The 21,257-nt window shown below is 53.9% G+C and overlaps 6 protein-coding genes across 6 annotated transcripts; 2 read left to right on the top strand and 4 right to left on the bottom strand.

Annotated features, from left to right (window-relative positions):
* Nucleotides 1-178: 178 nt before the first annotated feature.
* Nucleotides 179-1,181, bottom strand: GUITHDRAFT_85975 (hypothetical protein). The gene has a single exon (XM_005835792.1). It carries the CDS (start codon nucleotides 1,037-1,039, stop codon nucleotides 344-346), a length of 696 nt encoding a protein of 231 aa, XP_005835849.1. The 5' UTR covers nucleotides 1,040-1,181; the 3' UTR covers nucleotides 179-343.
* A 2,272-nt stretch (nucleotides 1,182-3,453) lies between these two features.
* GUITHDRAFT_105492 (hypothetical protein) lies at nucleotides 3,454-6,176 on the bottom strand (the record flags this gene model as incomplete). The annotated part of the gene is made up of 15 exons (XM_005835791.1): nucleotides 3,454-3,493; nucleotides 3,546-3,795; nucleotides 3,840-3,963; nucleotides 4,006-4,065; nucleotides 4,115-4,178; nucleotides 4,224-4,309; nucleotides 4,358-4,423; nucleotides 4,470-4,544; nucleotides 4,594-4,688; nucleotides 4,736-5,216; nucleotides 5,257-5,298; nucleotides 5,343-5,522; nucleotides 5,578-5,745; nucleotides 5,794-6,060; nucleotides 6,117-6,176. The coding sequence occupies 15 exons, from the start codon at nucleotides 6,174-6,176 to the stop codon at nucleotides 3,454-3,456; spliced, it is 2,058 nt and encodes a 685-aa protein (XP_005835848.1).
* Nucleotides 6,177-9,010: 2,834 nt separating this feature from the next.
* On the top strand, nucleotides 9,011-12,972 carry GUITHDRAFT_136517 (hypothetical protein; the record flags this gene model as incomplete). Its single annotated transcript, XM_005835790.1, has 14 exons — nucleotides 9,011-9,175; nucleotides 9,225-9,334; nucleotides 9,729-10,071; nucleotides 10,271-10,384; nucleotides 10,427-10,576; nucleotides 10,618-10,758; nucleotides 10,882-11,007; nucleotides 11,246-11,326; nucleotides 11,536-11,637; nucleotides 11,900-11,974; nucleotides 12,093-12,188; nucleotides 12,336-12,410; nucleotides 12,485-12,565; nucleotides 12,670-12,972. The coding sequence occupies 14 exons, from the start codon at nucleotides 9,011-9,013 to the stop codon at nucleotides 12,970-12,972; spliced, it is 1,962 nt and encodes a 653-aa protein (XP_005835847.1).
* Nucleotides 12,973-14,474: 1,502 nt separating this feature from the next.
* On the bottom strand, nucleotides 14,475-15,077 carry GUITHDRAFT_105490 (hypothetical protein; the record flags this gene model as incomplete). Its single annotated transcript, XM_005835789.1, has 1 exon — nucleotides 14,475-15,077. The coding sequence occupies one exon, from the start codon at nucleotides 15,075-15,077 to the stop codon at nucleotides 14,475-14,477; it is 603 nt and encodes a 200-aa protein (XP_005835846.1).
* A 1,481-nt stretch (nucleotides 15,078-16,558) lies between these two features.
* GUITHDRAFT_105489 (hypothetical protein) lies at nucleotides 16,559-16,872 on the top strand (the record flags this gene model as incomplete). Its single annotated transcript, XM_005835788.1, has 2 exons — nucleotides 16,559-16,627; nucleotides 16,672-16,872. 2 exons carry the CDS (start codon nucleotides 16,559-16,561, stop codon nucleotides 16,870-16,872), a joined length of 270 nt encoding a protein of 89 aa, XP_005835845.1.
* Nucleotides 16,873-17,084: 212 nt separating this feature from the next.
* Nucleotides 17,085-20,519, bottom strand: GUITHDRAFT_105488 (hypothetical protein; the record flags this gene model as incomplete). Its single annotated transcript, XM_005835787.1, has 13 exons — nucleotides 17,085-17,117; nucleotides 17,164-17,218; nucleotides 17,256-17,380; nucleotides 17,424-17,537; nucleotides 17,646-17,791; nucleotides 17,857-17,922; nucleotides 18,229-18,339; nucleotides 18,393-18,538; nucleotides 18,579-18,640; nucleotides 18,687-18,804; nucleotides 18,861-19,470; nucleotides 19,524-19,663; nucleotides 19,774-20,519. 13 exons carry the CDS (start codon nucleotides 20,517-20,519, stop codon nucleotides 17,085-17,087), a joined length of 2,472 nt encoding a protein of 823 aa, XP_005835844.1.
* Nucleotides 20,520-21,257: the final 738 nt, after the last annotated feature.

Genomic DNA, 21,257 nt, shown 5'->3' with positions numbered 1-21,257 from the left:
GGAGGAGGAGGAGGAGGAGAGCTAAGAATGTTTCCAGCCATCGGAGAGCATGACCAAGAGTTTGGAGCGTCTGAGAAACACCGTGACAGAGACAGATTCCTTCAAAGATTTGTCCAAGACCCTCCAGGTCCCCTTCCCCCCTCCTCCTCCTAACCTCAGTCTCTCATTTTCTCTCACTGGTACTTTCTCGTTCGTTTTCTGACATGCCTCATAGAAGGAAATCGATCAGTAAAGTTGTTACTTCACATAGAACTCATCTCATCTCAAGCAATCTCTCTTCCTCTTCTTCTCCCTCCCTCCGCTCTCGTTTGCTTGTTAACTTCCTTCTGCTCCTCGCGGCTGTTCAGATGCAGCCGGTTGCGAAGCTGCAGCAGGGCTCGGGGAGGAGCAGAGAAGGGACGAGAGACCAGGAGGAGGAGGAGGAGGAGTTTTCATCGCGGGTCAGCATTTCAACTGTGTCGTGAAAGTTTCCTTGGTCGTCTTGACCTCCACACGCGAAGACTCGTCCTCCCCTCCCGAAGGCTCCCAGGAACGCCCGCGGCATCTTGAGATCCACCGCCTTCTCCCATCGGTCCTCCTCCACCACATATCTCTCCACGCTCCTCAACACCCGGCTCCCGTCAAACCCTCCGATCGCCAGGATCTCCGCCCCCCCGCCCTCCTCTCCTCCTCTCACAACCCCGACAGCCGCCAGCCCCTCCCTGGGCCACGTCATGCTCGCGCACTGTCGCCAGGCGTTGAGCTTCACGTCGTAGACCTCGACGCTGCTCAGCCGCTTCTTGCCGTCAAACCCTCCGATGGCGAAGAGTTTCTCCTTAACCGCCACCAGCGCAAAGTTGCTCCTCGCCTCATGCATGCTTTTGATCGCCATCCACCGACCTCCTCCTCCTCCTCCTCCTCCTCCTCCTCCTCCTCCTCCTCCTCCTCTTCCGTCCAGTCGCTCGCCGCTGCTCAACCTCTCGGTGCCGTCATTCCCTCCGATGGCGTATACAAACCCGTTGAGGGCAGCGAGCGCGAGGCCCGAGCGAGCCTGCAGCATGTCTGGCTCGCTCCTCCATCGAGACACCAGCGGCGACGTCCCATCCTCCTCCCCGCATGCGAAACTTTCCACCGACCGCAGTCGCTCAATCCTCCTCCTCCCTCCCTCGACGACGCTCGTCTGCCCTCCTGCCACCCAAACTCGCCCTCCAGCTGCTGCACATCCTGTGAACTTGCGGCTCACTAAGAGAGGAGGGCCAGAGAACCACAGAGAGGGGGAAGCCAGAGCGGAGGGGGAGGCAAGGGAGGACTCTGTGACAGCAAGGCGGAGGAGGAGGAAGAGGTCAGAGACTGGAGGGATCGCAGAGTTGAACTTGGGCTCACGGCAGCCTCCCACGAGCACCACGAGATTTTCACTACTTCCTCCCTTCCGCTTCACGTGCAGCTTGACGTTCTCTTTCTTCACCTGCTCCTTCCCCTTCCCTCCCTTGCCACCTGCCTGCCCCTTCCCCTGCGAGACGTTCTCCTTGCTCGACAGCGATGGGGCTTCTCCTCCTCTCCTTTTCTGATGCGCCGCCGCCATCACCGCCTCGAGCTCACTGTCAATGTTTCGAGCCCCCACCAGCGTCGAGAGCTTCCAGAACGCGCGGCCGATCGATTCCTCCGAGACCTGCGGGAAGCGGATGGGGAGCAGGGCTCTCCTCAGCGTCAAGGCCCCTGCGCGCTCCTGCGGAGAGACTTCTGCCCATCGCAAGACCGCAAGCAAGGCTGTGTCCTCCTTGTTGACTTTGAGCGTGTCCTGGTGGAGGAGCCACGTGAGGAGCTTCTCGTCGAGCTCCTTCAGGCTCTTCTCCTCCTCCGCCATCTTCTCAAACTCCTGCAGCATCACGTTGCTCGCAAGCGCTAGACAGTCTCGTAGGGCAGGACGAGACGGCTGCGGGTCATCAGACCCGTTCCAAGAGGGATCGACGCAGAGACGGAAGAGGAGAGGAGCGACGGAGGACGAAACCCTGGCTCTCAAGCAAGGCACCAGTCCCCCGACTGTTTCCAACAGGCTGGCAAGGAAGAGAAGGTGCGCAACTCGCTCCTCCTCCACCTCCCTCACCCTCCCCGTGTAGACAAACTCAACGAGCACGGCGACATCTTGCGCGCGTGCGAGAGAGAGCGAGGGATGAAGAGGAGCGAGCAGAATCTCCTGCGAAGGAGCTCCGGCAGCGAGCAGGCGTGGAAATCCAGGGCAAAGAGCTGAAGAAAGTGTCAGGTAAGGAGGAGAATCACTTCGGGGTGAATTGAGACGAGAACGAGGAATGGACGAGGAATGGAAGGGAAGCGAGGAGGAGAAGTTTCAAACCATTGAAAACGCATCGATGTGCCGACACTTTGAGTCCCTGGCTGTCGACCAGGGTCAAGTCAACGTCGTCAGCTTGAGAGAGTCGCATGAGGAGGCGAGTGGCAGCGAGTGCGGCATGGTCTCTCTTGACAGGCTCCGTGGCGGCTACCGCAGGAGGAGGGAGAAGCGTCTGCTTGTCCTTGGGGTTGTCTTGCTTCTTCTTGGACATTTAGAAACCTGCGAGCGTCACCGTCACAACGTGCTAGGACTGTTCATCACTCCGAGAGCTGAAACAAGACAGGGAGGAACGCGCGAGACAAGGAGGGAGGGAGACAAGGAGGGAGGGAGACAAGGAGGGAGGGAGACAAGGAGGGAGGGAGACAAGGAAGGAGGGAGGTCTGAGCGAAGACAAAAGAGAAACAGAAATCGTCAGCAGAAGCAGGAACGGGAGCGGGAGCGGGAGCAGCAGGAACGGGAGCAGGAGCAGAGCAGGAGCAGGAGCAGCTGCTGGAATTCAACGGCCGTTGGCCCTCATCCCCTCATACCAATCACTTGTTTGCTTCGGTTTGCCCTTCTTTTTCAGTCAATAAACTTGTTTGTAGGTTTTCTCCTTTTCCTCCTTGTTTGCTCCGGTTTGCATTTCCATTGTTCAGTCAATAAACACATACTTGTGGCCAATACTTGCCCTGAATACTTGCTGCAATACTGGTGCCAATACCCGAATTTCGACTTTGGTCGGGCCTCCTCACTCTCCTGATTGTCCTCATACTGATTTTAACTCAATCTTGACTGATCGCTGATCAGTGAAGTTGCCAAGTTGCGTCTGACTCAACTCAACTCAACTCAACTCAACTCAACTCAACTCAACTCAACTCAACTCAACTCAACTCAACTCAACTCAACTCAACTCAACTCAACTTGACTCAACTTGACCAGCCGGCTGATGGGAGACTCAGGGCCTGACTCAGGGCTGCAGCATCTCCAGCGAAACTCACTGAGACTCAAGGGCCGTATGAGGGCCGTGCGATCAGATCGCCAACTCATGACCACTTACAAGTTACCAGCTATTAGTTCCACATGAGACATGAGACATGTTTGATACAGCTACAAGTTCTACTTGATCAGTCATCCAGCTTGTCCGCCCGTCAGAGATCCTCCAACTCCTCCTGGATTTGTTGGATATGCCTGCCAACCTTCGTGAGATGGAGACTTGACAACAAGCACTCGTTCAACGCACCTCCCGATCTCTTGAATCACCTCGTCTTCGTCTGTGTACATTCCTGTTCTCAGGAGAGCATCCCGTTCATCCATAAGCCGGCTAAGATCCTCACTCAACGCAGTCGCCCTCGCAGTCTGGTCGTTCCCTTGCCCTCGCGGCGACAGTTCATGGCCCTTATCCCCTCTTGTAGCGTCTCTGAAATCATCGCGTTGAGCAGCAGCCCCAGCATCGAGCGCAGATTCCTCCTCCTCCTCCGGGATTGATCCAACTGCTAGGTGGTCAACATGCATAAGAGCAAGGGTCTTGCCATACTTGCGATGGGCTTGGAACGAAAGTCCAACGCAGAGCCGTCGCTGATTGGAGCATGACATGTCGAAGAAAGCTCGCGAGGCTTCCATGAGCCAACAGGAAAGGCGTCAGAGTCTGACTTGAGTGCCTTGAGAAAGACTCAGGAGAAGCAAATGATGCAGCGTATGACCTCGATCTGCCGTCTAAGATCATCCAGCGTTTGTCTCTCTGCTCGGATTTCTTGAGACTCCTTGAATGATACTCCATCATGCTTCTTGAATTCAACAAGCGACAGTCACCTCGCGAGCATGAAGGAGAAGTTTCATGCTTTCAAGCTCTTTCTCGTGTTCTTCGTCTCGTTTTCTGGTTGAAAGTTGAGGTCGTTGGATACTGATCTACTTCCCTTACCGACTCAAAACCTTCAATGACTTCGCCAACTGCTCTTTGCATGCAACATGTCGTTGTTCTGCTTGAATCAACTTGTCGGACAATTCCTAGAAGATTTCATCACATCGAAACCTCCAATGCCACTCGCATGCAACCTCATTCTTGGCTTTGAGGGAAGCGACTTCAATCATTAATTGTGCTTCGGAGGTGTTTCGTTGAGCCTTACAACCAAATCAATGTTCAGGAGGTGAGCACCAAGCTTCTCACATTCTTCAGCTTCTGCAGCTCTACGTCTAAACGAGTGTTCCGGTCTTCAGACTCCTTGAGTCGCACTTGCAACGACTGGCATGAGCATCAGCCAACAACGATCAAGAAGCGCTACTGTTCGTACCTGAAGCTGTTCAGACAGATCCTTCCGCTTAGCCTCAGCCATGTTCATGTCATGAGCCACTTCTTCACGCATCCTCCGTCTGGCCTCCTGGAGTTCTTCGAACAAGACCCTCAATACGATTTACGAAAGAGAAGGAGGTTACCAGTCCTGCGTTGCTCCAGCAAACTGTTAGCACTCCGTTGTCGCATCTCTGCCTCTTCCTCAGCAAGGGCTAGACGTCGCTCTCTTGCCTCAAGCTCTATCAAGCCTTTCTTGAGCGTTCTCTCAAGCCCTGCTAACTCTTCGAGCTTCTTTTTAATTGCATTTTGCCTGAGACTTTCATGTTTGCGAAACTCGGATTCAAGGATTGCAATCTTTTCTCTCTTGAACGCTTCCAATTCCAATGGATTGATAAGTCTCTCCTTCGCCTCGTCAACAATACAAACACGAGTGTTTGTTTCAGTCGATCGGGAGCGCTTGGAGTCATTGTTCTCTGCATCAGCTCTTCCATTTTCATGTCTCGTGGCCGATGCTTGTGCTTCCAAACTTACTGAGTGATGTTCCATCAATTCTTCCCTTGCTTCTTCTCCTTGCCTAGACCAAGGTTTTCTGGATTTGTCTTCCAGTGCGGTTTGTGTGTCAACCTAGTATGACGTCAACTTCGCCTGTTCAGTACGGCCTTACCGTCTCGCTTGTACTGATATGTCCTTGTGCAAACTCCGCACGCTGGCATGAGAGTTACTCAAAAACGACAACAGCCGGGAATTCACCTCTCCGGTGTCAGCGTGCAAGAACGTATCATGAGGTAATGCAAGAGGAGCATCCGACGGCTCAAAGCCGCTGGTGTGCTCAAGGGGGCCCAAGTCGAAGAATTCAAGCTTGACGGTAACCACAAACGCTACTGTGCCTGAACACTTTACTTGCACCGCTCCTATTCCTTTGCTCAAAACCTATGTGTCGACATGTGAGCTTTAGCGATGTATCTCTCTAACCCGCACTGCTTACCTCCTTTGCACTTTGTTCATTCACTTGAAGCAATCGGACTTCTCCGATCCATTCAGACCTTCCGTGCCATTGGCTGACATCGTCTGGTCTAAACAAAAACCATAGGTTCAGGTCCCCCAACGCCAGTAGTTTGTCATTCGCGAAAGAGTTTCTACTCCACAATTCAATCTTCGAACATTTGGTCAGAGAGTAACAAGAATCATGAGATTATGCCACCTTCACGGAATCTGAAAGCGATTCAGCAACTCCTTCGATGTCAAGTTCGAAATCGAATTTGGAGAATCCATTTTTAAGCACCGCTTTCGAATGTCTCACAATATCGATGGGAGGATTGGTAAGAATCGGAGGCTTGAAGCCAACATTTGGGAGAGAGTAGCGGATGTATACAGTTTGCTGAGCGTTGCTCAAGTTGCGCACCTCCTTCAAGTCAATCACCAACGAGAACTTTCTTATTCCTCGACTGTCATCGTGATATTCCAGTGCCTGGACGACGAATGACGCGTCATGACTCACGACTATGTCAGAAATGAAATGGTTACCTGCAGAATACTTCTCTTTTTGTCTGCCCAGGTGGCTCTTTCGAAGTTATAATTGAACATTATGATCAATTCAAGCCTGTCATTTACATGATACACAACCTTCAACATTGGTGAAGGTACCTGTAAGTGTTGGAAACGTCCTGAAAGATCACTGCATGTCGTAGCAAATGTCCAATGCACTCATCACCTACCAGATAGAAAGTGAAACAACGACAAGGAGAAATCAAGAAGCTACATCTCTTGGATGATCCGTTTGGATTGTCGAATGTGCCATGAATGCGCTGACCCGAGTGAATTCAGAACAAAAGCAGATTATCTCGTTTGTTCAAACCTTGCTGGGAGAAGACTTTTTAAGAATGTCAAGGGAGAATGAATATTCGCTTGGGTCAAAGGCCTCACTCGGTGCATCAATAACAAAACTTTGTGCCATGGCATTTTCACTGGCGTGTGTCAAGGAGAAGCGGTCCGAAGATAAAAGATTATTGCCCTGATGACTGCAGTGGACCTGAAATTTAGCCTCCTCAGCTGGTGTTCCAGTCGGATCACCAACGACGTTCAATGATAACATGGTCATGTAGACATGGCATTTTCTCCGAACGTCTGTGGGATGCTGACTAGCCATCGACGTCTCTTCCAGTTTCCACCGAAAGTCTACTGCGGCCATTTCAATGGCATTGACATCTGACTGTAATTTCGTGCTGTACAACTTGATTTGCAACTGACCTCCGGTAAACGCTTGTTGTGATGCAGTATTCACTTTACAGAATCCACTCGCAATCACGCTGTTTCCTTCCAGAAGCCAAAGGTGTATTGAATGTTCTCTCATGAATCCCTCAAGTAAGGAAGGAGGAGATGATATGCACTGGACAAGACTTTGTTCATCAAAACGCAATGTGCAGAGTTCGTGAGCGTCATCGGGTGAAACAGGAATGTTAACCAACTCAAAGCGCCCTGCAAAACCAACAATCAAAGCGGATTTTGCAGTACAAAATCGCGTCTCTGGATCAGAATTGAGTTTGAGTGAATCAAAACTTAAAGACAAGATATAATTCCTGCACTCAACGCCTTGGGATAGTGTCAAGTGCCTGAATAGACCAGAGTTGACTGCCCATTCCCGATGAGGCATAGTAGACTCATTTTCTCGTTTATCGCATTCCACTGTGAGTTTTGTTTCTAGCTCACGATCATCTGCATGTGTCGTGCTCTTGTTGGTATCTCGGGTGACTAGCATGTCAAGAGCCTCAAGCTCTGTAGGAAATCTTATCTCCTCTGCAGGATCAAACGATTGTGAATCCCCGAGCATTTTGCAGTCGATCTTGTAATATATCTTCACTTCTGGCAGCGGTTGACGAGATCCTCTCAGAGGGAGCCATGATCCTTCTTGCACACAGTGATTTCCTGAGCAGACTGTCTTTTTACTCTGCACTGCGCATGCTGCTGTCCGCAGGTCCAAAAGGACGAATCCGATCAATTTTGCTCCAGTGGTCCCTACATCTCCTGCCAGGACGCACCGAAGTTTGAGAGTGGAGTTGTCTGCCTGTTTCAAGTCTCGATGCTTTCTTTCTCCGAATTCCCATACCAGCTCCGTGTTGAATACCGGGCTCTGTCACATGTCAAAGGGCATGTTCAGTTTTGTGATACCAAATGGTTCAAAACAAGACCTGAGAAAGAGGCTTGGGGTCGGTCGTCAATGTCTCACCGTTGAAACGTCCTTCAAACGCGATAAATCTCCCACCCTCTTCGATGTGCTGGGGGAATCTCCTGCCCTTGAAGATGCGCACAACCAGCTGGTAGTACAAGGATGCATCCTTCATTTCATCTCGTACCATCTCGTTAGACAGGGAGTAGGTGCCCATTCATCTGCACAGGGTTGTTCAAATGTTCAGCAGTCACCATAGGCTAGAGCTACAAGTTTGGACCAAGAGTACAATCTGACAGAATGCTACAGATACAGATTATGCCTGATCATGATGCTGTTCCAAGACTATTGTCAGTCAAGCATAGGCATTCTTATTAATCTATAATGTTCAATTCCACCACCATTTTTCTCAGCGCTTGTTTACTCTGCTTCTCTCCTTCTCTTTCCGCATTTCCTTCTGTCCTTCCCCATTCTGACTCGAACTTTCCCTGTCCTCCCCTTCCTCCGATGATTTTCCCGCCATTCTCTGGGAGTAGCGTTACGAAACCGTTACGATACTTGAGACTGAGTGGATTAGCTCAGCGGAGTTTAGTTACTCTGAAACGGGCAGTCAAGATAAGCCCCAACGCATGTCGGAGGGGTGGGTGCTAGGGAGGGACAGCAGGGGTACAAGGGGGTAGTATGACTACAATTATGGAAACAGGGTAGTGGAAACAGAGGGGGTGGGGTGGGGTGTGTTGATTGAGCCACTACAGGAATGGCTTTGATTGGCGAGGGGAGGGAAGGTCGTGCCATCATGGACTCGTTCTCCTCCTCTTCCTCTCCTCTCTCACTTCATGCAAGAACTCTTGATCACTCCTCCTCGCGTGTCGGCCACTCCTCATCTTTCATGGAGTCCCCGCGCGGCAGCGGGTCAGGTGAGTGTGGAGGATCGAAAGACTTACTTTAGCTCAGTGAGTTTCTGTCCGCAGAGAGCGAGATACACCATCTCTCCAAGAATGTAACTGGAGAGAAAAGAACACAAAGCAGCAGTTTTGCAAGAGAAAACGATTTCAACGAGATTGAAACGCTTGCAAGGCCTTTCAAGATTTACGCGGATAAAGCATTAAACCTTCAGAACACGCACAGACGGATAAACCGAAGCAAGATCAACCTGGCAGGAGACTTGAACAACCAGGACGATTGCGTGCGAGAACTGCTCAAAGAGAAAACTAACATCTTGTCGAAATCTTTTGATGGGAGGATAGACTCAAACATGCCTCCTGTATCTCCGATTGTCAACCCCTCGTTTCCTTTGCCCTTGTCAGCTCAAACGTCGCACATCACGAGGAGGACGCGTAAGGTGGATGGGATGAGCCCGCGAGTGGCCCAGCTCTGCCTCGCTTTCGAGCCGGAAGGCAATCATCCTGGCGTGACACAGGTCAGTGCTCTGCTGGCACAGAAGATTCCTCACTCTGACTCTCCGGCAGGATCCCCTCCTCCTGATCAACAATGACCACTCTGTTCATGTCTTCGCCGGCTCCGAGAACATCAAGACAAGCGTTGAAGCCCAAGACGGGGACCAGGAAGCTGCGGGATCGTCAGCTTGCCAGAGTCGTGAACGCTGTCGCGAGGTATGGCGACCTGCCGTGAGGTTGCTAGAGAGTGACGCGTGTGGAGGGGGGGGAGACAGGAGGGGAGGAATCGTCTTCCTCTTCCTTGCCTCAAGGAAGCGATGAGGATGCACCAACGGAGCGGTTGGACCAAGACTCGCATAGACGTCAAACAGAGGAGAATGGGAGCTCGTGGTCGTTCAGCTGTGCGATGAAGCAAGAACAGAGCACGTATTTGCTGAAGATGATGATGCAGATGATGCTGTGTTGTAGTTGATGATGATGCGGTGATGGTGGTGATGGTGGTGATGGTGATGGTGGTGGTGGTGGTGGTGGTGATGATGATGATGATGATGTGTTGGTGATGACATTCCTTTGCAGGTGCTGGGCAGTGAAGATTGACGAGCTTCGCATCGATGAGCTTGATAGTTTGATGGAGCAGGAGCTCTTCTATCCCTTTCTCTCTCTGTCTGTCTTGATGCAAGGATGTGACGTTCCTGTCGACCATGCGGCTGCTGCAGGACTGGAGTTGGACACTTCCGACTTGCCTCCTACTCGCCTGCTTCTTCCTCCCCAGAGATCCACTGGCCCTCCTGTCCTCCTCTTTGACATTGATGAGGCTGGTTCCTGCTCCTCCCCTCGGGTCTCCGAGCAGTATGCCTGGCTGGAGCACTTCGAGCTGCGAGCTAGTCAGCCCGACATCAACCCCACAGACGGCGAGGAGGTGAGGAGAGTTGAGCGAGGGAGAGGTGCGAGCGAGGACATGAGACGGACTTGAGGGAAAGAGTAGGGTAAGGAGGCGAAGCCTTGAACTAGTAAACGAGGGAATGAAGAGAGGAATGGAGATCTTGGAAGAGGAGCAGAGAGAGGACAAGGAACTGAGCGTGGCAAGGGAGGAGGAGCTCGGTCTTACCCTCATGCAGCCGGACGAGCATTTGCGCCTGCGCATTCCACTGGATGGTCAAGATGTCACGATCTTGGTCTCACTACGTGGGCTGAATGGAGCAGGACGAGAGATTGCCGTCGCCTCCGCCACGGTGAGGCCTCGCGTGTCAGAGGAAGTCTGAGACTAGGAGCAGATGGCGCTCGGACGGGAGCAGCACGTGCGTGAGTGGCTGCCGCTGGAAGTTTTCAGCTCGTCTCTTGCTCACGTGAAGATGCGAGTCCATGTGTGCGCGTCCTACTCGTCAGTAGCTGCGGGATGGGATGAAGGCGCGCGGGAGGAAGAAGTGAGATTCCCTTGCTCCCTCCTGCAGCTGACGATGTGCAGGAGGCAAGCTCCAAGGCGATGCTGCGGACCAGCCTCGCAGCTCTGCTCCACGACAACACGAACCAAACAAGTCACGTGAAACGAATCCTTTCCTTTGACGAACACGAGGACAAAGTCTTCCAGCTGACAGAAGCGTGTCAGGTCCTCCTCCTCCTCCTCCTCCTCCTCCTCCTCCTCCTCCTCCTCCTCTGTAAACATCTTCTCCTCGCCTTAGCTTCCTTCTCTCCCTCTCCTTTCCGTCTTGTCACCTTCGAACATCCCCAGGCGCTTCAGTCTCGTCACGAGACGAACTTACAACTGATCGAGAGACTTTCGGAGGAGTTGAAGAGACACAAATCCGACGAGGACAAGCGAGAGGGCGCGAGGCAGGAGCAGAAAGAAAAGTCGAAGGTGAATGCAGGAGGAGGCAAAGAGAAGGAGGGGAAGTAGGAAGTGGTGGAGTGGAAGAAAGGATCGAGATGAATGGTCGAGGTGGCTTGTGAGTTGGTGTGGAGCTGAGGTGAAGGGGCGAAGAGAACAAGAGGACGTGTTGAGCAGGCGGCTGGATGGCGAAGAGAGTGAGAGGAGATAATGAAGAGGGCGAGGAGACCAAGGGAGGGAACTGATCGAGTTGGCTGATCAACTTCAGCTTGAGGAATACGTAAAGGAGCTTGAGATGTCTCAGAAAGCTGCTGCGATCAAGGAAAGAGAGACTCGAATCGCCGCTGAAGTAACCCGCCTCCTCCCTCCTCCCTCTCCTCCTCCTCCTCCTCCTCCTCCTCTCCCTTCCCTCTCCTCCCTCCCAACTTGCTCTGCCTGTTCGAGTCCAGTTTCCCCAGTTCCTTCCTCACTCCCCGACTCCTCCTCTCACCCCCCGCCTCGTCACATGTCCTGTCCTCTGCTTCTCTTCGCTCCTCGTGCAGGTGACGAATCCAGCAGAAAGCTGAAAGGCTGCTCGCCATGAACGAGGAGGCGCACAAGGGGCGAGCAACGTCGCTGCTCTTCGAGAAGTTTGTGATCAAGCTGATACACGCTGAGGAGGTGACGAGAGGGAGGAGGAGGGAGAACAGATGGCAGGGGGAGGGAGGAAGGGAGGAGGGAAGGAGGAGGGAGAACAGATGGCAGGGGGAGGGAGGAAGGGAGGAGGGAAGGAGGGAGAACAGATGGCAGGGGGAGGGAGGAAGGGAGGAGGGAAGGAGGAGGGAGAACAGATGGCAGGGGGAGGGAGGAAGGGAGGAGGGAAGGAGGAGGGAGGAGAGAGACGAGGAGGAAGTGCCAACTGCGTTTCACCGGAGCTTGGCAGATGAGGAGGGTAAAGACCTGCGTGCGCGAGCACCAGGTGATATCTGTGAGCGGCTTCAAGGAGCGAGAGAGTTGGGTGAGAAGCATCGTCGACGAGCAACGAGATCATATCGCAAGACTGGCGGTAGGAGGAAATGGAGAGCTCGACCCGTCCCTGACGATCCTCGGCTCCTCCTGCTTTTCCTGCTCCTCAGAATCAAAACGACGCTCTCTCCACCGATCTGGACAAGCTGAAGGAAGTCCAGGCGAGCTTGTTGGAGAGATTGCAAGCAACAGAGGAAGAATGTCAAGTAAGATCCTGCTCTCCTGTAATCTCCTCTCCTCTCCTCTCTTCCGCCCTCCTCTCCTCTTCTCCGCCTCCTCTCCTCTCCCCTCCTCTCCTGCCTTACTTTAACGTCCCTTACCTTTTCCGCCAATTCTAACCCATATCTCAACAGATCTCTGAGATGGAGATGCGATCGAGGCTGGAGAAACAATTTGCAAGAGAACTTTCTCGTGCTGTCAACGAGGCTGTCAGTCCCACTACTCCCTGCTCTGTCCTCCCCTCTCCCTCTCTCTCTGTCGCGTCCTTCTCAATGGTCAACAGGTCGTCAGTGCGTTGAGGCGAGGAAAACAAGAGGGGAAGGAAGAGGAGGACAGGAAACGAAGGCAGATACATTTGATGGAGGTAAGAGAGGGAAGGTGGGAAGGGGAGGAGCAAGAGGAGGATGGGGAGAGGAGGAGCGAGGAGCTAGAGAGGAGGGATCTTCTGCCCTTCACCTTGTCACCTAGGAGTCTTCGCGCCTCTCCCGCCTTCGCTCGCTCCTCGACGATCTGACCCGCTGCGCTGCCGACGCCGCTCTAGTGCATGCAGACATGCGGAGACAGCATGACGAGATGAAAGGGGAGGGTGACGTTGCCAGCACAAGGGCGGGTGAGCAGACAAGGACCCAGTTGAAAGCGGAGGAGGAGGGCGAGGTCGATGATGAAGAAGAGGAGGACGAAGAGGACGTGGGTGAAGATGATGAGGCAGGCGTGCGTCGACCTGGTCTTGTTGCCTCCCACATGCACGCGGGAGGTTTTGACACGTTGTGAAAGGATTGTCGTCAGATGGTGACAAGATGAATGGAGAAGAGGAAGACGAACGAGAAGTCCCGGAGCATGTGCTGCTCCATCGCAAGCAGGTCGCCTTGCAGCTTGCCCGACGTGCTCATGCCTTTCTCCTCGGGCGTGCAGACCTTTCATCCGTCGCACAGGCATGTCAACAAGCATTTCCATTCCGTGCTCTCTCCTCTCTCCTCCAACTTCCCTCTCTTCCTCTGCCTTCTTCTCTGCTCTCTGTTTCCTCTCCCTATTCCCCCTTCCCTCTCCTCCTCTCCCCTCCCGCCGTTCTACTCTCTCCTCTTTCCTCCATCCCGTCTCCCCCTCAGCACTTGTTGACCCAACGGCCTCGCCACGCTCATCGTCCCCTTCTCTCTCAGGTCCTGCACAGCATGAATCGCAGCAGCGGGGATCACCTCCGAGCGTTCGACCACGAGGAGGAGCCGGCGGCCTGTCGGTCATCCGGAGACAGCAAGGGACCTCAGCAGTCGTTCTCGAGAAGGTAGAGACGCTGGCAGAGGAGCGACACTGAATCATGGGCTGCAGACCGATGAAGCGCGACTCCTCCTCCTCCTCCTCTCGTGTCTTCTCCTCCGTCATCTCCAAGTCACTGGAGACTCTCGCGAGGAGGAAACGAGAAGTTGCGTGTGCTCGCCGTGCGGCTGCGATGCTGCGGGAGGGAAATGACGACAAGTTGTCCCTCCTGTCTCCCTGGCTCGGCACTGAGAGCTCGACTGAAGCCTCGTCCTTCCCTGTAAGAGCCAACATGAAGCTGAAAGACCAACAGCAGGAGATGCTCGGAGGGAGGGGGGGGGTTGGCAACAAAAGAGCAGAGGAGGAAATGAGAGGGGGAGAGGACTGCAAGGACACTGACAGTGACTTCAACGAGGTGCTGGATGCCAACTTTACAGCTCGCAAATGGACCGAGGAAGTTTTCCGCCTCTTCAACATGAAGCTCCGAGATCCTCTTCCTCCTCTGCTGCCTGCGGAGGAACGAGCGGAGAGTGCGGGAGGGGGTGGGAAGGTGCCGGCAGACGCGTCGGGAATGAAGCATGCTACTGTTGCATCTGCTTCCTCTAAGCCCGGGAGGCAGCGAGAGGAGCTCACGTACAGCAGAGCCACGGCAGGCAGCAGATGGGAGGAGGGAGGGACGGGAAGTCCGCGCTCTAGCCCTTCAGGACTCACGTTTGTGCCTTTGAGCCCATGACAACGCGGGAGACTGAGAGGAGAGCAGGTCGAGATGGGAGAAGATGGAGGAGGAGAACAAGCTGCTGCGCAGCCGTTTGCTGCATCCCAAGGAGGAAGACGAGAGGGTGAGGGGGTGGAAGGGGAGTGAGAGCCTGTGACTGCATACCAGACGTGGAGCAGTGCGATGGAGGAGATGAAGACATGGGGAGATAAGCTGAAGAATTCCATGCGATAGCACAGCGAGGATACTCAGCAGCGGCAACAGTTCCTTCCGTCAGTCCCCGCGTGATCTCACGCGCCATTTATCATTAGCAATATCTTACACATGTACAATCATGACAAAGCTCAGCTCTCTCCTCGGAGCTCAGGTTGTTGCCGTCTGACTCAAGAGCTCGCACAAGCCTGTCCGTCTTCTGCGATCGCTTGAGCTGCTTCTCCTGCTCCTCCACCTTCCCCAGCTCCTTCTTTGCCGACTCAAGCTTCTGCTTCTCCGCCTTCAGCTTTGACTGCGCTGCAACTGTGTCACCCTGCGCCTTTGCCAGTCGCTGCATCAAAATCTCTGCCGCCTCCTCGGCGTTCTTCACTTCCTCCGCGTCTTTCTTCAGTTTATCCTTGTACGCTTGTAGTTTCTTGCCCACGTGCTCGGTCTCCTTGTAGTGTTGCAGCAGCTGATTCTTCTGTTCTATCAGGCTCTTGGTTGTCTTCTCTAGCGCCGCTCGCTGGGCCAGCAGCTGCTGGTCTTTCCTTTGTAACATAGCAAGCTCTTGTCCGCGATCGTACGCTAGGGGCTCCATGAAGCGCAAGTTAATGCAGTACAATGCAAGGATTGCATTGAGACAGATGGATGCTCCGAGCAAGGCGGCTGTGAACTTACCATGACGAGGGCGACTCCTGCCAGGCATGGCAAGCATCACTATGACTTGGCAGGGTTTCTCGTTTCACGAGGATATCAACTGAGATCCTCAACAGCAAATACAATCTCAACGTCATCTCCTTGCACACGCCAATCGTCTGGTTCTCTTGCCTTCAACTGGTGTCTTATGCTTGTCTGCTCCCTTCTCCTCACTCTGATACCAGACCTCAAGGCAAGCAGACCACCCCTCTCCTCTTGCGTTCCACCTGTCTTCAGCTTTCTCCTCCTTCCCCATTCACTCCTTCCTGGTCCTCCTCCTCCTCCTCCTTCCTGGTCCTCCTCCTCCTTCCTGGTCCTCCTCCTCCTTCCTGGTCCTCCTCCTCCTCCTTCCTGGTCCTCCTCCTCCTTCCTGGTCCTCCTCCTCCTCCTCCTCCTCGCTTCACCTCTGTATCAGCGCTGACGATGCCTCCATGACTCCTCGTTTTGATACATGTACCCCCCCTGATCACCTCGAATGGACCCTACCCCAAAATATTGGTTTGGTTCATAACTAATCCAATCTAAACCCCGCAGCTCAGGTCGGAAATCAAGGAGTCTTGGGGATACAGGGGGAGGGGGTAGTAGTTAAAGTACCGGTATATTTCCATTAAGGTTAGGGGGAAGGTAGGGGTACACAGAAACAACTAGGGGTGAATGTGAAGACTAGCGGAAATAGGTTATGATCGTCGTTCATGAAGGGTAGGGACCTTGATTGGTGGGTAGGGGTGATGTGATGACGGGTATTTTTGTTATACAAAATGAGGGTATATGTGTATATTATTATTGAAATTGGGGGTAGGGGTACTTCATTTGGATGGAAGGGTGGGATTTCAACTTCCGGTGTTACTTTTGGCGAATGGCACATGGCTGAGGAGGATGAGGAGAGCAGTTGTAGAAGTAGCAGCAGCAGCAGTATGATGATGATGATGATGATGGTGGTGGTGGTGGTGGTGGTGGTGGTGGTGGTGGTGGTGATGATGATGATGATGATGATGATGATGATGATGATGGTGGTGGTGGTGATGATGATGGTGATGATGATGATGATGGTGATGATGGTGATGGTGATGAAATAGAAAAATAGAAATGAGGAGGAGGAGGAGGTTGTGGTGGTGGTTGTGTTGGTTGCGGCGGAAGTGGAAGGGAGCTGCGGAGGTGGGGAGGGTGGTCGTGAGGTAGAGTATGAGGGATGAAGGGGATGGTGGGGAGAGGGTACAGTTGTAGGGAACGAGGGGAGGGAGGGGACAGGAGGGTGGTTGGGGACACACGAAGGAGTGCAAGGGAAGGAAAGAGTAGCCTTTGGAATGGGAGGGAGAGTTAAACGTGCTGGAGGTCGAGGAAAGAGACAAGCACTACAGGTAACTCAGGGCAGGCACAGAAAGGAGAAGAGGGCGAAAAATCAATCATGAAAGTGAAAGACAAATGTGAAGATATGCTTGTCTTGCCTTGGCAACAGGAGGATTGGAGAGGGGTTGCGAAACATGATTGAAGTTTTCTCAGATGTTCAAGGAGATCTTCGGCTACCACAAATACCGAGTGAGGCGTCGAGAAGTAAATCACCAGCAGATGGTATAAACTGCCTGACCCTCTCGCTGCGAGCTGACATGAGGCAGCTGGCGGACCTTAACTTCTTCATCCCTTACAACATGACGAAGCCTGAGGACAAGGTTGAAACCTACACAGGCAGCACCAACCCCGGAGACGTCTGGTCCTTCGAGGTCGATGCTCCCAAGCCCTTCCCTGGCGCCTCCTCCTTGGTCGCGGGCCTGGACGACTCAGGGCAGCCGATCACCAACGCGAGCCAGTCGGGATGACGACAAGAAGCGATGACTTGAAGCCGCTCTTGATTCTGACCCAGGTGTAGACTGAGATAGAAGCGAATGAAGCCCCTGATACGACCTGGGGGAGAGGGAGAGAGAGGGAGGGAGAGGGAGGGAGAGGGAGGGCAGACAAGCAGCGTACGTGTTGATCAAGCTCGTTTCACTAGCTCTTCTCTCGCTACGGAACAGCCGGCGCCAGCTCCCTGTCACTTTTTCCGGGGGTGACCTCCACACGAGATCTTGCGAAGATCCGTCACGCGAGCAGAGGAATGTAGAGCAGCTCACCTTCCCTCCAGCAGCATCCCAGGGCATGACGGCGCTCAAAGATCTCTTGGTCAACCTGCAGCCCGTGAGCCGTGCAGGAGGCAGAGCAGCACCTGGTTGACCTCAACGCACATCCCGCGTGGAAGGGGTTCAAGCACGTCTCCTCCTGGCATGTCAAGCACCACCCCGACTTGGTGCCGCAGAGGTAGCAGACGTGACTCCAGCGCGACCGATCCAGCTGAGGGAGAAGATGAGGCGCGAAGAGCAGTTCCTCGTGTCACCTGGTCCAGCCCAGATATCTCGTCGCGCCCGATTTTCAGCTCGGGGAGGAAGCGAGCACAAGTGATGTGCGCCCATCGCCCGTCCGAAGTTGGACGAAGAGCTCCGAGCTTACCCTGACAAGAGTGAGACGAAGAGAGACAGAGCGGGGAAGAGAGGAGAGGGGTAGAGGAGAGGAGAGCATAGCGGGGTGAGGGGAGCGAGGGAGCAAGCGTTTGATCCACCTGAGGGCAGAGGGCACAAGATCGATTTTCCTGTTCGATGTCGTAGCAACATGGGTCGCACTTGAATCCTACTTGCGCGACTGCTCGGATGCTCGCCTCCTTGTCCAGGAAATCCCCGAGGTAGCAATTGAGATGGACAGTCAGCCCTGACAGCAGCAGAAGCGTGAGCATCGCACGAGTATCCTCTCTTCCTCCTACCACATCGGCAAACCTCCAGCGGTGCTTCTTTCGACCTGCAGATCTCGCAGTGCTTCTTTCGCTTTCGGGGCTCCTCCCACTGCTCGCTGCTTAAGCTTAAGAATTCCCCGAGCATCACTTCGTCCTCTCCCGCGGCGTCTTCTCCACTCCCTCCTGCTTCTCCTTGAGCTCACTTGAACGGGACGGCAGGGCACAGGACTCACTCTCCCCTCCTCCCTCGGTCAGGCCATCTGGTGAACTCCCCGTCACTTGCAAAGCTTGCTCCATCCCACCGCTGATGCCTTCGGATCGACATGCCGGGGGTGCGGGAGGTTGAGAGACTGAGAGGAATGAGCTTGTTGACATCTACAGCTGAAGGTACCTGGTACTAGCGCCCCCGCGTCACCATCCTGTCCACCTTCCTGCTTGACTGCCGGAAGCACCAGAGCCTCAGTCGCGTCCTTGTCGTTAAGCTGCTTCTGCTTTCTTCCCTTGAGCCTCTCCCCTGCCGCATCATCTGCCGCACCGTCAGCTCCCCCCATTCCCTCCTTCAACATCTTCATCTCTCACTTGCAAGCGAGTTGAAACCCTCGTAGGCCTGGAAGGCGTTTCCCCGAGGGACGGGAGACTTCTCCGACGTCTCTTGCAGCACCAGCGTGAAGAATCGCTGCACAACTGAGGGAGGGTCGAGGCACCAACTCTTGGGCTCCTTGTCCCTGCTCTTTGTCACCCCACAGGCATGCTGACAAGGCTCACCTCAGGATCGAGCGATGATGCTCCTTGAGCGCCACGTTGCACAGGTGGGTCTCCAAGAGAACCTGCAAGAGGCTCAGAGGCTCTGCCGGTCAAGTCGACGAGGACGACCTGAGCTTTGCTTCCATCATCCCACGTCACATGGTACCAGGCCTGATCGCTGCTCAAGTACTTCTGCGAGTTGTTCTTCCCCCCAAGCACTCCCATATATATACAATTTTCATCCCACCTGTAAAGATTGAGGGCAGACAATGAGCTCGAGAAAGGATCAACAAGAACAATCACTTGTAGCTGATGTTGCACTTTTTGAGATCGAGATCGGCCACATGCTGTTTCGCCGTCTCCAACAGCTTGTTACACAGAGCGTCGTCCTGGCCAAGTGAGGAGAGACGGCAAGTCTGAGCGTGACTGCCGCTGGCGCTCCTGTTCTCTTCTTCACCCACGTCACCAGCCTCCTCTTCTCTCCCTGAGATGTTCCACCCACAGCTACTGCGAGGGTAGAGCATGTGCATGAGCTCGACCTCGGAGAGTTCGAGAGACACGAGCTCCCTTGAGGGATCTTTCAACTCGTTCAGTTCCGCCTTCACAATCATCAACCTCGTGGCTTCTTCGCTTTCATCCTCCTCCTCCTCTTTATGCGTCTTCTTCACCTTCGTACCACGAGCAGCAGCTTTCTTGTACGTTCTCGAGGGTTTCAGCACGCTCGTCCCCGCGTCTTCTTCTACCCCTTTATCTACGTTACTCCTTGGCATTCGATTGCTTGCAAGGCTTTCTGTCTTCCTTCTCTTGATTCTACCAACAGTCTTGCTCAGTGGCTCATGCTCCTGCTCCTCCTGCTCCCCGTCAGAATGTTCGGACAGCGTGATCTCAAGAACGTCGAGGGACCTCTGGTGCTCTAGCACAACAATGGAGTATCAGTCCTCGTTCAAACCTCGAACTAAGGATCACCTTGGTGGTACGCCGAGTCAGGAAGATCCCTGGGATCAAGAGCCGGTTGCTCCTCGGCCATGGTCAACGACGGCACTTGGCTGTCCAGAGGGACAGGGAACAGATCATGTGCGCTGGCCCTCCTGTCCATGATGTCGGGGCTGGCAAGGGTTCGTTCAGGTGCAAGGGGTCAGCATCGCCCTCGGACGTTCGCTCAGGGCTGCGATGGCTCTCATCGTCGCAGCTGAATCTGTCGTGCTCCTCCTCCAACCCGGACAGCTCCAGGAACTGGTTCTGCGTTGTTGATAACCCTTCATGTAGATCCATATCGATCGCGAAATCTTCTCCCGCCAGGCATTCATCCCCGTCTGAGATGTTTTTTACCTTGAAGCTTGTCTTCGCCTCTTCCATGCCCTCGCGCTCCTCCTCCTTCACCCCCATCGTGCTCTTCATACCCTCATGTGCCGCCTCCATTATCGCTTCCGTGCTTTCTTTCTTCCCCCGCTTGTCCGCCATGCCCATCTGTCCGTCCTCCTCACCCTCCTGCCCTTCCTCCAAGACTTGATTTCCCTGCTTCACGCTCTCCCTCGCCTTGTCCGTCATTTCCTTCCCCTCCTCCTTGCCCTCTTGTGCGCCCTCCATGCTGTCCCCCCCGTAATCCTTGCTGTCCTTCCCCTCCTGCGTCATCCCCTTTCCCTCCTCCTTGCTATCCTTCCCCTCCTCTGTGATCTCTTCCATGCTCCCCTTCCCCTCCTTGCCCTCCGGTGAGTGATCCATGCTCTCATGTGAGTGATCCATGCTCTCATGTGAGTGATCCATGATCTCATGTGAGTGATCCATGCTCTCCTTCCCTTCTTCCATGCTCTTCTTGCCCCCTTCCTTGCTGTCCTTCCCCTCCTCCCCCTCCTCCACGCCCACCTTCGACTGATCCATCATCTCCTGCCCCTCATCCATGCTCTCATGTGAGTGATCCATGCTCTCCTTCTCCTCTCCCATGTTTTCCTTCTCCTCTCCCATGCTCTCCTTCGCTCCCCTTGACTCCTTCAACTCAAGCGCTTGCGGTCACATTTCTTTGGAGACTCATTGGGCAAGCTCGCCTCAGAATCTTTGATGAGTAAATTTATTACTCACTTGACTTCCCTCGAGGTCACCACCCCCACCCCACCCCCAGGAAGGGCTCGGGAGCCCCTCGGAGTTGTCAAAAAGCCGTACGACCCCTAGTTCCGACGAACAGGAAAATGAGGGGTAGGGGTCCCATCGGAGGGTTCTGAAGTTCCGGGGGGTAGGGAGGATTTGAGGCCTTGAAGTTCGAGTTAGTTAGTTTCAAGTTTGGAGGGTAGATGGGGGTAGGGGTAGTTCGTGGACCGGTGCAGTGAACAGAGTTGCACTGTTTTTAGGTAGAGAGCGCTAGAAGGGGTGGGGTGGGTAGTCGAAGCAAAGGCCAACATGTTTGACCCTGAGCCTGAGTGCGGCTGCGACAATGAAGTCTGCAAGGGGTGAACGAGAACTGCTGGCTCAGGATGCCAGGGATGAGGGTGAGGAGGATGAAGATTTAGTTGAGATGTTGGTGATGATTCGAGATCAAGAACATGGCAAGCTATGAGTCTGAGCTTCATTTCACCCCGTTATAGCCCGGCGTAAATGGAGAGTCGGATTTTGCCGTGGGCCGCCATGTACCAATACTTGAGCTTGAGATAGCATACAAGCTGCCTGAGAGAGAGATAGAGTGATGGCAGAAGGAGCCAAAATATCACC

Source organism: Guillardia theta (genome assembly GCF_000315625.1).
Source record: "Guillardia theta CCMP2712 unplaced genomic scaffold GUITHscaffold_20, whole genome shotgun sequence".
Taxonomy (NCBI): Eukaryota; class Cryptophyceae; order Pyrenomonadales; family Geminigeraceae; genus Guillardia; species Guillardia theta.
The sequence above is the reverse complement of the archived record's forward strand: the minus strand, read 5'-3'. Positions and strand labels throughout refer to the sequence as shown.

What these genes read in the sequence shown, in the direction of transcription:
- GUITHDRAFT_85975 (XM_005835792.1), bottom strand. Translation starts at nt 1,039, where the DNA reads ATGCTGCAGGCTCGCTCGGGCCTCGCGCTCGCTGCCCTCAACGGGTTT.